The 14,684-nt window shown below is 34.7% G+C and overlaps 1 protein-coding gene across 3 annotated transcripts in view; it reads left to right on the top strand.

Moving 5' to 3' along the window:
* The window catches only part of RORA (RAR related orphan receptor A), an 854,973-nt gene that overhangs the window by 661,358 nt on the left and 178,931 nt on the right, over window positions 1–14,684 (top strand). For all 3 annotated transcript variants that reach the window (XM_031949458.1, XM_031949455.1, XM_031949456.1), the window contains one exon: window positions 1,459–1,488. In XM_031949458.1, coding sequence (XP_031805318.1) covers window positions 1,459–1,488 — 30 coding nt within the window. The remainder of the gene's footprint in view (window positions 1–1,458; window positions 1,489–14,684) is intronic.

Genomic DNA, 14,684 nt, shown 5'->3' on the forward strand with positions numbered 1-14,684 from the left:
GTTTGCATTCAAATTTGCCATTCATTTTATCTCTGTATTATTATGGAAGTATTTAAATATTATTATGTAGATTAAACTAAGGTGAAAAAGTCATACCTCAGTACCTCAACAAAACATAGAAATGACCCCAAGTTCTCAAAAACCATGACTATGAGGGGATTAGGCTCTATGAGAACTGAATCTGCCTTCCAAGGAAAAGCCCAGCCAGGGATAGAGAGGCTCATCAGCCATAGATTGATCACTGGAGGATAAATTCTTTGGTCATCCCTATGTCTAAAATAATGTTTTTCTTTTGACTCTTGTCTTCTTTCATCACCTCTGAAACACCATGAAGGCTGTGGTCTTATGAATTCTGCATTTTCACATGAACAGATGGCATTCACATTTGCCCATTTTCCATGGAAGTGGTGTTCAATTACTTATGGCCTCAGTGTATATATTTTTTCAAGTATATATATTTTCTGGGCCATTCTTCTCCTTTCCTCAGAATAACAGTCATGAGACATCACTTCCATTGAAAAGCTAAAGAAAGTATCACAGAAGGTTAAAGGCTTTGTTGTCCAGACCAATCATATCTCAGTAGTATGACATGCATTGATAAGTCAAGGGAAGTTTATAATAGGAGGGAGGGAAGGAAGCAGTAGAAAAGTAGCCTTCTACCTGCACTATCAATCACTTATTTGCCTTTTTTTTTTTTTAAGCTAAGGTAATTGGGGTTAAGTGATTTGCCCAAGGTCACACTGCTAGGAAGTGTTAAGTGTCTGAGGCCAGGTTTGAACTCAGATCCTCCTGACTTCAGAGCTGGTGCTCTATCCACTGTGCCATTGCCCCTTACTTGCCTTTTCAAATAAAAAATGAGTATCTCATATAAATAAACATTTCCCTGTATGAAAATCAGTGAATCTGTCTTTGTGAATCCTCACTAATACTTTTAAAAGAGAAGCTTTGTTGTTGTCTTTTGTTTCCACATTATAGTTATATATGGACACCTGCCCTTACCTCTTGAACTGAGCCCTTCCTTAAATAAAAAGAAATATTTGAGCAAAAACCCCAAATATTTCCTTTACCATATTTGACAATGTACAGAACATTCTGCCCTCTGTTCCCAGCCTCTCTGAGTAGAGGAGACAGGAATGTTTTATCATGGGTTTTTGGAGACTATTATTGGTTTTTCACTTATTCAGAGTATTACTTCCTTCAGTGCTCTTTTCATCTAATGAAGAAAAGGAAAATATGTATTAATTAATATCACAAAAAAGACATGGAAATAGAAAATAGCAGTATTAATTATTTCTCTAGAATAATGTTCCAATGACAAAATGTATTTATGGAAAGGTTTCATCCAGATTGCAAAGTCAAAGATCATGCTATTTGTGGTTTATAGGAATATCCTTGTATAAAATAATATAATAAAAAGAGGTCATTTTCTCACACTTGGTATTATTTCTTCTCTTCCAGGTATTTCGGTAACAAAGAAGACACATACATGTAAGTAATATATTTTTGTCCAAAGTGTTCTGAAGAGTTGGAATTATGTCTGATTGATGGCACCCTTCGAGCATTAACTAACATTTCATCTGTGATGGTCAGAAGGGGTTCATATTTTTCAACCTGTAGAGGGCTAAAAATGGCACAACTCCACAAGTTTGTATTTGAGTACGTGTTGAAGAGATAGACCAGTTCATGTTCCGGTGTATTTCCATGTCTTAGCCCATTACTTGTCAGGCAATTCTTGACATCTAAGAGGGAGGATTGATTACTTGGTGATCTCCCTTTATTCTGTGTCCTTTTTAGAAATGGTTGGTATGTTTGCATGGGAAAACCACTGTGATTTCTTTACCACTTTAATCTCCTTTCCCTTTATTTCTAGTATCTAGATTAGGCTGTTTTATATTTGTGTCTGTGAAGCAGAGATACTGCTTGGGAATATGGGAGTTGCAGTGTGGCTGCAAACCTAGCCTCAAGAAGGTCCTAGTAAATGGCATTACTTGTTTGATGTGGAAACTTGTGCTGGCTGGCTACATACACAAGGTCAAGGTTCTTCCTAAAGAACCCTCATTCGTATTACAACAGAAGTTTTAAAAATTTGTGCTAACAAACAGTGTGGTGGTTGGCACTCTGAGGTGCAAGGTCATAATGTCCACTAAACAGCAAAAATTGAAATCAGCTAGTCAGACTGTTACATCGGACTTGACCAGTATGTCATTTAAAACCTCGAATGACCAATGTCATTAGAATGTGATGTCTGTTTTAGGCCAGAAATGTGGACTGTGGTACACCTGAAATTTCTTTGGGCATTTTGGATCTAGGGTAGACTTCTATTTCCATCTCCATAGCTCTTTGCTAAAGCACAGAGATAGAGTCTTCCCAATTTCACTTTTAAAATTCCTGTTGTCATGTGGAACTTAAAAAAAAAAGAAGTTTGTTATTTGTTGTTGTTTTTTAAAAATCACTGTAACACCTAAACAGCTTTAGCTCCTGCCTCAGTTTTATCAAAAGCTTATTTGAAAATGTGTTCTTGGGTTTGTCTGTCTGTCTGTCTCTATTTGTAGGGGGAAGGAACTTTAGATCTGAAGTTGTCTGCCATGTGAAATCCGAAATAGCAAAACAGAGTACTGATGGACAATCAGGAACTTTATTGCTTAGAGAACAATCCTGCCATCCTTTTTGCATCATTTCATATGTCTGCAAAGTTTCAGGGGATGTTTTGCTTGAGAAAAGATTGTTCAGTCAGATCCCATTCAGATAAAGGGTTGATTCTATCCCTCGTTGTACACACAGTTCCTGTTGGCCACAGCATAGAGAGAAGTCCTTAGTTTTCGGGGGGCTGTTTTGTTGTTGTTGCTGTTGTTGGTGCATATTTGAGCTCATAATGACTGAGAGATTGACAGTACAGGAGACTGAAGTCCTCTGTATATCCGCAGGGCAGGCATGGTACAGAGAGCTTCCTTGCACAGCCTTGCCCATGAGCTCGTCCCTGGCCTGGAGGGACTACCCACTCTAGAGGTGGTAAGTAATTCAGTCTTTATGCTGGCTCAGTCCCGGGCCCCTCCTGAATAGGGGCTGGTGATTGTGCTGACTTTGATAGCATTTTGGGGCCTGGACTCCTGTCCACCTTGCAATGGGCTGAAATCACCAGACTTTTTGATAAGTTGCACCACATCTTGGTTAATAAAGACCTAGTCCAATTCCACTGGACCTTAAAGCACCTGTCAGCTTATAATAACTTTTTTTAAGCTATGAGTCACAGTCCTGAAAATGTTAGGAAATAATCTATTCTGTCCATTGGAGATGGACAATAAAGTGTTATGATTATCAAGAATGATTTTATCCAACTGCTACCTTTTGCCTATTTCAGAAAAAAAGGCTGTTTTTGGTTCTAACATTAAAACATGACAAAGGTGGCAAGTAATGCAAAATATCGTGTCCTAGCAACAGGGAATGTCATTTGTTTTACCCTTGTTATAAAGGCCTTAACGGATTCAGTCAGGACAAAGAAATACAGGAAGCAAGGCAGGGATAGCAAAGCATATGGCCAGCATTTATGAATCACATGTAACTTATAAACTATGAAAAGTGGCACTAAAGTCCTTAAGTATAAACAAAATACAGATTTGACAGGATTATAGAGAAGTACTTTTCTATATAATCCAAACAAGAAAAGATGTATGGAAAATGTCATTTATTTTTAGGGACTGCTTGGTATTTTTTTTCCCTCTTTTTTCTTGGGGTAAAAGGTGGTCTCCATCCCAGCCAACCAGAAATGAGCTGATCTGGATGGATAGTTGACGCAACATCTCACACATGTCAAGCAGAAATCAAGTTTTCAAAGTTGTGAATATCTGCAAAAGCTGTTTCTGTGCTATTGACTATAGAGATTGTATTTGTCATCCTGCACAGTAGACAACCCATTCTATTTCTGATCTTTGCATTTCTGTAGGGCTCAGACTTTATGAGGAAGAAAAAAATGAATCAGTTCTTTCTCTAATAAACATCCCCCAGAGGAGCTCTTCTTTAGCATCACTTGATATTTCCTTGAGACCTGAATTGCTCCAACTTGTCTATAAGTTTTCTTAAGATGTTAAATTTCAGACTCTCTTAAATTATCCTGACATCTCATCTTCAGAAAGTTTCCCTATCGGTAAAGGAAGGTGAATACATTTTGTCCTGTCTCGAGGATTCCATTTTTAGCCAAAGTTCTGGAAAACATGGACAGACCTTGCCTGCCTAATAATCAACAGCTGAAGTCACCTTAAATTACCTGTTTCAAACTGGGTTTTCCTAACCTCCATTGCATAGAGACTGTATAACTTACAAATTAAAATGTACAGTTGTAGAATATATTATCAGACCAAAGTGTCAGCTCACAAGGATACCAGCCAGAGGTGCAAGAATCACAAAGTGATTCTGAATGGTTTTGACACTTGATAATATTTTAGGACACCTTGTTATCCCAGAAGCATGGGTATTACTTTTAAATAAAATTTTGAGTTGGTTGAGGTAAGCCTAAAAACTCTTGTGTAAGAAAACTTGATTCTTTTAGCTTCTAATCAGTTGATGAACACAATGTGATATCTGAAAGGTGGGGTACCTGAGGAGGAAACCATGATTTGATTGTTAGGTTTGACTTTGGTTTATTTCTTTGAGGGAAGGAAAGCATTTATTATTGTGGAGGAAATCATAATTTGGTTATTAGATTGGGATTTGTTTTATTTCTTTGGGGGAGAGAAAGTGTTTCTTATTGTGGATATTTTATTTTCCTTCTTTCCTTCCTTCCTTCTTTTCTTCCTTCTTTCCTTGCTTCCTCCTTTTCTCCCTAATTCTTTCTTTCTTTCTTTCTTTCTTTCTTTCTTTCTTTCTTTCTTTCTTTCTTTCTTTCTTTCTTTCTTTCTTTCTTTCTTTCTTTCTTACTTTTTTTTTTTCTTCTTTAATGGCTGTCCAATTGAGGAAAAAGAAGTCATTAGATCTTCTAGAAGTGAAAAATCATTAATTGCACTGTGAAATTCTGAAGTCTGTGATGTTGGTTGGAAGTGTTACTTTTGGTTTTGGTGGCTGAACATGAAAGGGAGTTTTGACTTATAGCGTGGAGACGATTTTTGCATCATGATTTTGGAGCTTAAATATCATCCAGAAGATGATATTTCTTTTTTACATGTGAAACTTGATGGGCATTGTAATATTTGTTTTGGCGTTCCATATATTTGTTCTTCTTTTCCTATTGGAGTAACATTGTATGGCTGTATCTTTTTCTTGGGAACAGCTGTTGTCTGGATTTTCACTATGTGCCAATGACAACTGGTCATTTATTCCTGACTGAGTAATCACCATCCTCATCATGTGTTCTTCTGAATTTGCTAAGATGTTATGAGATGACAAATGTCTAGATGAAAAATGTCATTGATCATCCTAGATATTTCCAAATAACTAGATAGTTTATAACATGGAAACTAAACCTTACAATTTATTCAAGGTCAAATAACCACCAGAAAACATATGGACTAAATTCCCATGGTGTCAGAGGCTCCTAGACAATTTCTAGGTCCAGCAATCTATGTTACTTTCCCCTGTTCTCCCTCCTTTATATCCTTTGCCTGGTCCCTTGCCCCGGAAAGATGCAAAAAGAACAAGTTTCTTTTCAAACTACCAAGAAAATATACAATTACCTCTCTCCAGGTAACAGCCTTAACGAAGCTACAATTTTTTTTTCATAAAAAGCTGACTTGATCATACTTCTGAAAGTATTTTAGAAATACCAATTTTCCACAAAAGGAATTTTCAAAAGCATATTTGCCAAATATTCAAGTTGATATGCTTTATTGGGTACAATTTTTAAACTATATATTTGTATATATGTATATGTGTGTGTGTGTGTGTGTGTGTGTGTGTATATATATATATATATATATATATATATATATATATATAGAGAGAGAGAGAGAGAGAGAGAGAGAGAGAGAGAGAGAGAGAGAGAGAGAAAGCAGGTGCATACTCGAAAGATTATATTAAATAACAATATAATTTGTAAAGAGATTTTAATTTTCTTTATGATAAAAACTTTTTTAAGACATTTCTTTGAGAGGTTAAAACTGAATAATCTCTCTTTTTTTTATACTTCCTTGAAAAATTGGTTTTTGTAGTACTTTAAAATGAAATAGGTTAATGTATTCACCTTTCACCTCTAGAGACTTAGTTTTGAGTTTTGACTTAGAGAAAATTAGTTTGGAGGCCTTAGCATGAGTTCCTAAGGTATTTGTTGATATCACAAAACCATTGCCACAATTTGTCACAATTTTTGTCATTTGCTCAAGGGAGTCTCCAAACTGAGGGGTGGGGAGGATGGGGGGAGGGAATATTTTCTGGTTTTCTTTTTCTTCAGACCATTTTTAAAAAAATGTAGACTGTTAGCAATTCAGGTTTCCTGCTCATCTACATTATTTTCCTCAGCCAGGAAAACTCAAGAACCCTTCTTGGCAAAGCCAATGGAAGGTACTTGGTTATGGCTTTACAAGATTGCCATGACAACAGATCTGACTCACGACAATGACTCACACTTTTAATTTCTTGCTTCCCATGCATTTCATTGGAGCTGGAGTGAGTAGAAGCCACGTTGAAGTTCTCTTGTAGGAGGACTTCAACAAGGTCATGTCTACACATTGGCAAACATTCCAGGGAAGAGGTTAACCAAGTACATATGGGCCAGCTGGAGGACTTATTTCTTAGCCTGGAAAGCTTTCTTTCATGAGAGGAGTATTCCACACAAAATGTCTTAGAATATGCTGTCAGCGAGCTCTAGGAAAATACAGAATAAAGTAGGGAACCAAAGACAAAAGCCTTGTGCCAGCAGGCCCTGTTCCCTCAAGGTATCATTTCCCAGTACCTGCTATAGGCCTAGCGCTGGACTATACACTATAGAATATTCAGAAGAAATTACAAGATGCATACACTATCTACAAAGATCTTATACTCTTAAGTGGGGAGGGAGACCCAAGCTGTTCCCAAGAGGCAATGTTTTATTATAGAAAGAGACCTAAATAATGATTTTAAGACCTAGACACTAATAGTGGCAACTCTATTATTCAATTAGCTGTGTGACCTTAAGTAATTCAGTTAACCTTATTGGATTTCATTTCCCTCATCTATAAAGTGGAGATGATACCCTCACTGATGAACTTATGAGGCTTATATAAAGAGCCAAAATGAAGATAAAATATAGGCTAAAGTGCTGAGAAAACTGAGAAGTATTAGAATGAAATGTATTATCTAAAATATAACAGTTAAAATTTTAAAATAAGATAACAGGTTCTGAAAAAAGACTAAAAAAAGTTCAAGAGTAATAGAATGTCACTTATTTTCAAGGTTTAGGTGGGAGATTATACTCAAGGAGGGTTAAGGTATTGTTTTAAATCCAGAGATTGGGGAAAAAAAATAAGGCATATCTGTTCTGTACTACTGGACATCATTTCACATAGTCTTGTTCCTGCTCTGATGAAACCAATGTCTTCCTGGATATGTTCAAGACAAATCACATAAAAGTTGGGATATATGCATTGAATGAAAAATAGTTACCTGACATAGCAATCCAACCTATCACTAGGTCCAAAGTTCAAATAAAACCCTTGCTAGAATGTAAGCTTCCCTCTGAAAGGGATGCTTAACTTTGGTCCATTAACATTTTTTTTTGGTTTGTTTGTTGTTTTTTTTATTATAATAACTTTTTATTGACAGAACCCATGCCAGGGTAACTTTTTACAACATTATCCCTTGCACTCACTTCTGTTCCGATTTTTCCCCTCTCTCCCTCCACCCCCTCCCCCAGATGGCAAGCAGTCCTATACATGTTAAATAAGTTACAGTAGATCTTAGATACAATATATGTGTGCAGAACCAAACAGTTCTCTTGCTGCACAGGGAGAATTGGATTCAGAAGGTACAAATAACCCAGGAAAAAAACCAAAAATGTAAACAGTTTACGTTCATTTCCCACTGTTCTTTCTTTGGGTGTAGCTGCTTCTGTCCATCATTGATCAATTGAAACTGAGTTAGGTCTCTTTGTCAAAGAAATCCACTTCCATCAGAATACATCTTCATACAGTATCATTGTTGAAGTATATAATGATCTCCTGGTTCTGCTGCTTTATAATATAGTTTTAGATCAGGTACAGCTAGGCTACCTTCATTTGATTTTTTTTTTCATTAATTCCCTTGAAATTCTCGGCCTTTTATTATTCCATATAAATTTTGTTGTTATTTTTTTCTAGATCATTAAAATATTTTCTTGGAAGTCTGATTGGTATAGCACTAAATAAACAGATTAGTTTAGGGAGAATTGTCATCTTTATTATATTCGCTCAGCCTATCCAAGAGCATTTAATATTTTTCCAATTATTTAAGTCTGACTTTATTTGTGTGGAAAGTTTTTTGTAATTTTACTCATATAATTCCTGACTTTCCTTCGGTAAATAGATTCCTAAATATTTTATGCTGTCAACAGTTATTTTGAATAGAATTTCTCTTTGTATCTCTTGCTGTTGGATTTTGTTGGTGATGTATAAAAATGCTGAGGATTTATGGGGATTTATTTTGTATCCTGCAACTTTGCTAAATTTATGAATTATTTCTAATAGCTTTTTAGTAGAATTTCTGGGGTTCTCTAAGTATACCATCATATCATCTGCACAGAGTGATAGTTTGGTTTCCTCATTGCCTATTCTGATTCCTTTAATCTCTTTCTCAACTCTTATTGCCGAGGTTAGTGTTTCTAATACAATATTGAATAATAATGGTGATAATGGGCAACCTTGCTTCATTCCATATCTTACTGGGAAAGGTTCCAGTTTTTCCCCATAGCATATGATGCTTACTGACAGTTTTAAATATATTCTCCTGACTATTTTAAGGAAAAGTCCTTTTATTCCTATACTCTCAAGTGTTTTTATTAGGAATGGATGTTGGATTTTGTCAAATGCTTTTTCTGCATCTATTGAGATGATCATATGGTTTTTGTTAGTTTGGTTATTGATATAGTCGATTATGCTAATAGTTTTCCTAATATTGAACCAGCCCTCCATTCCTGATATAAATCCTACTTGATCATAGTGTGTTTTCCTGGGGATGATTTTCTGTAATCTTTTTGCTAATATTTTATTTAAGATTTTAGCATCAATATTCATTAGGGAGATTGGTCTATAATTTTCTTTCTTTGTTTTCAGCCTACCTGGTTTAGGTATCAGTACCATGTCTGTGTCGTAAAAGGAATTTGGTAGGACTCCTTCAGTCCCTATTTTTTCAAATAGTTTATATAGCATTGGAGTTAATTGTTCTTTAAATGTTTGGTAGAATTCACATGTAAATCCATGTAAATCCATCTGGTCCTAGGGATTTTTTCTTAGGGAGCTGGTTAATAGCTTGTTCCATTTCTTTTTCTAAAATGGGACTGTTTAGGATATTTACTTCTTCCTCTGTTAATCTGGGCAAGCTATATTTTTGAAGGTATTCTTCCATTTCATTTAAGTTATCGAATTTATTGGCATAAAGTTGGGTAAAGTAACTCCTAATTATTGCTCTAATTTCCTCTTCGTTAGTAGTGAGTTCTCCCTTTTCATTTTTAAGACTAACAATTTGATTTTCCTCTTTCCTTTTTTTAATCAGATTTACTAAGGGTTTGTCTATTTTGTTGGTTTTTTCATAGAAGCAACTCTTAGTTTTATTAATTAATTCAATAGTTTTTTTACTTTCAATTTTATTGATCTCTCCTTTTATTTTTCATTAACATTTTTTAAAATGTTTTGATAACTGTATTTCAATATAATTAGTTTCCTCTATAACCCTATATATATATTTTTTAGACATTTAAAAAAAATAATTCTGAGAAGTGATCCACAGTATTCTTTCTTGCCACAGGAGTCCAATAAGCAAAAAATCTTAAAAAAAAAAAAAAAAAAAAAAAAAAAAACCTTGTCCTACTAGAATGTGTATGCTCCTTGAGAGCAAGATCTATTTTTTTCATTTTAGTCTTTGTTTCCTGATATCTAGCCAATTGCCCTGCTTAATAATCACTTCCTGAAGTGGATTAGAGTTTGAGGCTAGTCTTAACACATTAAGAGAGAAATGTACTACTATCCATTTCTTCCAAATATTTTCACAAGTTAAAAAAGATGCATCTTCAATGCACGTTTCATGGGGAATATGTGATTTATGAAGAAAAGCAGATTCTTTGCAGTATGTCATTATGACTTGGAAGGTGTTTTGTGCTTTCCAAACCCATAGCCTTTCCTTTCCTCTCTCTTCCCCAAAACCAACCTAGTAGTTCTTTGATAATAGAATTTATTTTTTTCTACTTTTAAGTAATTAGTTGAAATCAAAGTACCTTTGCTTACTTATTATAATTTTATTTGTACTAATCAATCAACAAACATCTTTTAACTGCCATTCTATATACCAGACACAAGAGACAGAAAGACACACAGAGACAACAGAAACAAAATCAGGAAAGGTTTCATGTGGGTGATGTTAGAGGTACCTCTTGGAAAAAAAGAGAGGGATTTTAAGAGGCAGAAGTGAGGAGCAAGTGAATTCCAAGTTTGACAGCTCACCAGTTCAAATACACAGAGAGGAGATAAGAGTGTAAAACGTGAGGAAGAAAGAGAAAGCTAGTCTGGCTGAATTTCAGAGTGCAGGAGAGAGAGTAATGTTCAATGAGACTTGAGGGATAGATTGAGACCGCACAGTGAAAGGCTTTAAAAGCTAAACAAAAAGTTTATGTTCTACCCTAAAGACAATAGGGAGCCACCAGAGTTTATTAAGTAGAGGAGTAACATGATTATATTTGCACTTATGGAAAGTCCATTTGGCAGACTTTTCAATTTATCATTTGCCCAAATCAAGATACTCATTTTATAACCAAGGTCAAAAGGGATTCTGAATCATAGTACTAATAATTCAGAATAACCCACTGTTAGTATTGCCAAGAAAACAAAAAACAAAAAAAACAAACCAAAAAACCTCTAAATGACATAATTGTTCCTGTTTTATAGCTGTATTTATACATTGATATGCTCTGTTAATGATTGAGTTGAACATTGAAAAACATAATAAAGGCCCATTTCGAAGACAAATACAAAGAAGTCTAATTTGCCTTTGCTAATACTAAATTCTTTCTGAAACCAGAGGACTTCATTCTTTAGAACAGCTTTAAATGTATTGAAGAATAGAATTCAGGTTAAAGAAGATATTTGTGAAGATAATCATAATTATATTCATTTGATCAACACTGGTTTTTAACAGTAAAACATGGAAATAAAAGTGATTTCTTTTCTTCCATTTACACATAAAAACTCACTTTAACAAGACTATTTAAAGCTATGCAATATCATCACCTAAAAAATGTTCCCACATTTAAATATGCATCATTTTAAAGACCCAGTTTAATTCTCACAAGAAGCACCACAAATTAAATGTTGTCATACATCACAAAGTAAGTGCCAAAATAAAATACTCTGCTAAGCTATAGTGTGCCAAGATTTTGGATATCTTACTAATCCAATCGTGTTCTGCATGTAAAAACAAATTCACAGTATTTGTGAATTTTGAGCGGATACTGGGGAGGAGAATAAGGGGTATACAAAATTGTTGCGAGTTATTGTATATTCAGTTACCTCTTTTCTCAAATAATGGAGATTAGTAATACAATGCCAGATAAGTCTGTGAAAATGTAGACATTCAAAATTGGTCTTCATCCTTGAAAATGTTGATTCAGAAACATTACTAATAGTGCATTTTTCTCAGCCAAACATAAAAATACTTAATTCAGCTTAAAAACAAACCTTCATCACCTGTTTTCTCTGTGCTTGGGTACATTAGAGGTACAAGAATGATATGGTTTTTCTGCCATCAAGGATTTTATGATTAAGTTTGAGACATGAAGCACACTCAGCTAATTTTCATGATGTAGAAGGAGATCAGTACCTTAAGAAAGAGACTGATAAAGTGCCTTTGAAAATACAGAGGAGCGATTATTTCGGGTTGGGGACAGCAACCTAGGTTTCATGGAATAAGTGATGTATAAGCTGAGCCTTGAAGGATAGATTTCCTTATCGTCAAATGCAGAATATAGGGGCACTTCACATAAAATGAATTGTGTGAATAAAGACACAGACCGAGGGGGGAAAATTAGGGTAATTCAGAAAACGGCAGACAGTCCAATTTGGCTCTGTCATACAATGCTTGAAGGTGAATATTGAGGGACTTAGAAAAGTATGTTTCAGTCACGTCTGACTCTTTATGACCTTACTGAGATTTTCTTGGCAAAGATAATCAAGTTGTTCTCCATTGTTTTCTCTAGTGAATTAAGGCAAATTCAGGTTAAATGACTTGCCTAAAATCACTCCTAAGTCTCTGAGACCAGATTTTAACTCACTAAGATTGCTAAATCCAGGTCTAGAACTCTAACCACTGCACCATCTACCTGTCCTTAGAAAGATAACTTAGGGTTGTGTTGCAGGGACCCTTGAATATCACACTAACTATTCCTTTTGACTCCCAAACTACTTCATAATGGGATCCTATATTATTTTTTTTCCAATTTTTAACACACTGATAATTCATATATAACTAATTACACTTTTAAAAGATAGCATGGCTCAGGAATTTTTTTTTTTAATTTAATAAATGTATCCTTTAATACAAAAGTTTCCAAAGAAATAGGAAAAGAAGAAACAACAATAAAAGAAACTGAAAACTAAGGAATGGCTGAAATAATAAAAAAAAAAAAATTATCTTCATTGAGATCTTATTTGTGTTATAGGCTGCCATGGAGTAAGGTATTATCTTCTACTTTGGGTGGTTTCTCTAAAGATTTATTTACAGAATGAAATAGACAAAAGCCAACAATAAAAAGGTGTAAAGGGGTTTCAATGTATGATGGTGGAAAGAGTACCACTCTCTCCCTCACCTATCCCTCCATCAGGGAAATCATAGATTTATCCATTCAAGTGTTACAGTATATAGGAGCTTTATTTTTAGGTGCATTTTAGTTTATTCAATTCACAAACATTTAAATTAAGTTCCTATTATGTACAAAGTATAAATTTTATTCCTAAATTTTGCTTTCCAACATTTTAATTTTTTTCCTTCTTCTTCTGTACCCATTTTTCCATGGAAGGCAGCGAGTATTAACGTAGATTTAGATTGAATTTGGAAAGCCTTCTCTTTGAAGGCTTTCTTTAGCTCTTCATTCTCAGAAATAATGTCCACAAATAGAGTGCAATTGTTTTCCTGATGGTCTTTTTTTGCAAATGCTTATCCTGAGTACTACATTATGAGGTGACTAAGTTTCCCCTGAAATTATATCTTGTTATCTTGACACAAAAAGTAAAGCCTGGTTTCCAGGATAGAACAATTTCCTGGTAGCCATTTTGTATTATTCTTTATTTACGTTGCCATGGACAAATTTATAAGCAAATGGCCAATCAAATTTATAACCAAGTGAGGATGAGCCTTTTTATGGTAGACTGCCTGATCTTCAGAAAATAGATGTACTCGATAATTTCCAGGACTGAACAGATACCAAAACCAAGGGAAACCAAAGGTGTATGGATGATCCATAAGTCTTGTGTCTGTGTATGCTGAATATTTTCTTTAAGAAATGAGTCTTCTGCCTTTTCAAGAAGAGAGTCGTGATACTTTGCATGGGAAATATTAAACAGAATAAGATAATTTCTGTGCTATCTTTAAGTTTTACAAAGCTCTTTCTTCTCAACAATCCAGTGAGGTAGATAGTACTATTATTATTATAATTTCCATTTTACAGATGAAAAAAATTTACTTACTGAGGATCACCCTGTTGGCAAGAGTCAGACTAGAATTTGAAATCAAGTTATATGATTCTGAAACAAGTATCTAGTCCACCACAACACAATGAATCCAAGGCATTATCACATGAGGTACTTCAATATATATTAGTGAGCATAATTTAGTTGACCCATGCCTTAGGTAGTAGTTCTGGGTTTCAGTTCCATTTCCAAGTTCAGGAGAAATTATTTTATAGTAATGTAGTAATACTAATAAAAATGCTAGAGGCATTTCTGTAGTAAGAGAGAGAAAGACCAGGAGGGAAGGAAGGAAGGAAGGAAGGAAGGAAGGAAGGAAGGAAGGAAGGAAGGAAGGAAGGAAGGAAGGAAGGAAATACAGTACTGTATGTATGAGTTTTACTAGCAAAGAAAAAGATCTACAATATGACTGACAAGGGAAAATTGCCCTGATTATTAAAAAGAATGAATAAAAGCATGCTTGATTTTTCTATATAGGCAGATATAAAATTTATACTGCAAAATCATTTATTGCCAAAATGTTAAAGTGAGAACATGAGATGAAGAAGGAAGCATAAGAAGAGAGAGAGAGAGAGAGAGAGAGAGAGTATGTATGTGTGTATGTATATATATCACTTTGAATCAAGTATCTGAAGGTCTGCCTTTATGCTGCTAATTTGCCAGACATTACTATGAGGATCTAGTCTTTCAAGAAATCTTGGTCCTAGGTAGGACTTCATAGGATTTTGAACCCTAATCTAAAAGCATGTTCAGATCTTATTGAAATAGAGTAAAGTTGCAATGATTTACCAGCACAAAGAATTTTTCCTCAGATGCATCTGTGTGATGTAATAAGAGGACAATTAGACTTTTTTTTTT

Source organism: Sarcophilus harrisii, chromosome 2 (genome assembly GCF_902635505.1).
Source record: "Sarcophilus harrisii chromosome 2, mSarHar1.11, whole genome shotgun sequence".
Lineage (NCBI taxonomy): Eukaryota > Metazoa > Chordata > Mammalia > Dasyuromorphia > Dasyuridae > Sarcophilus > Sarcophilus harrisii.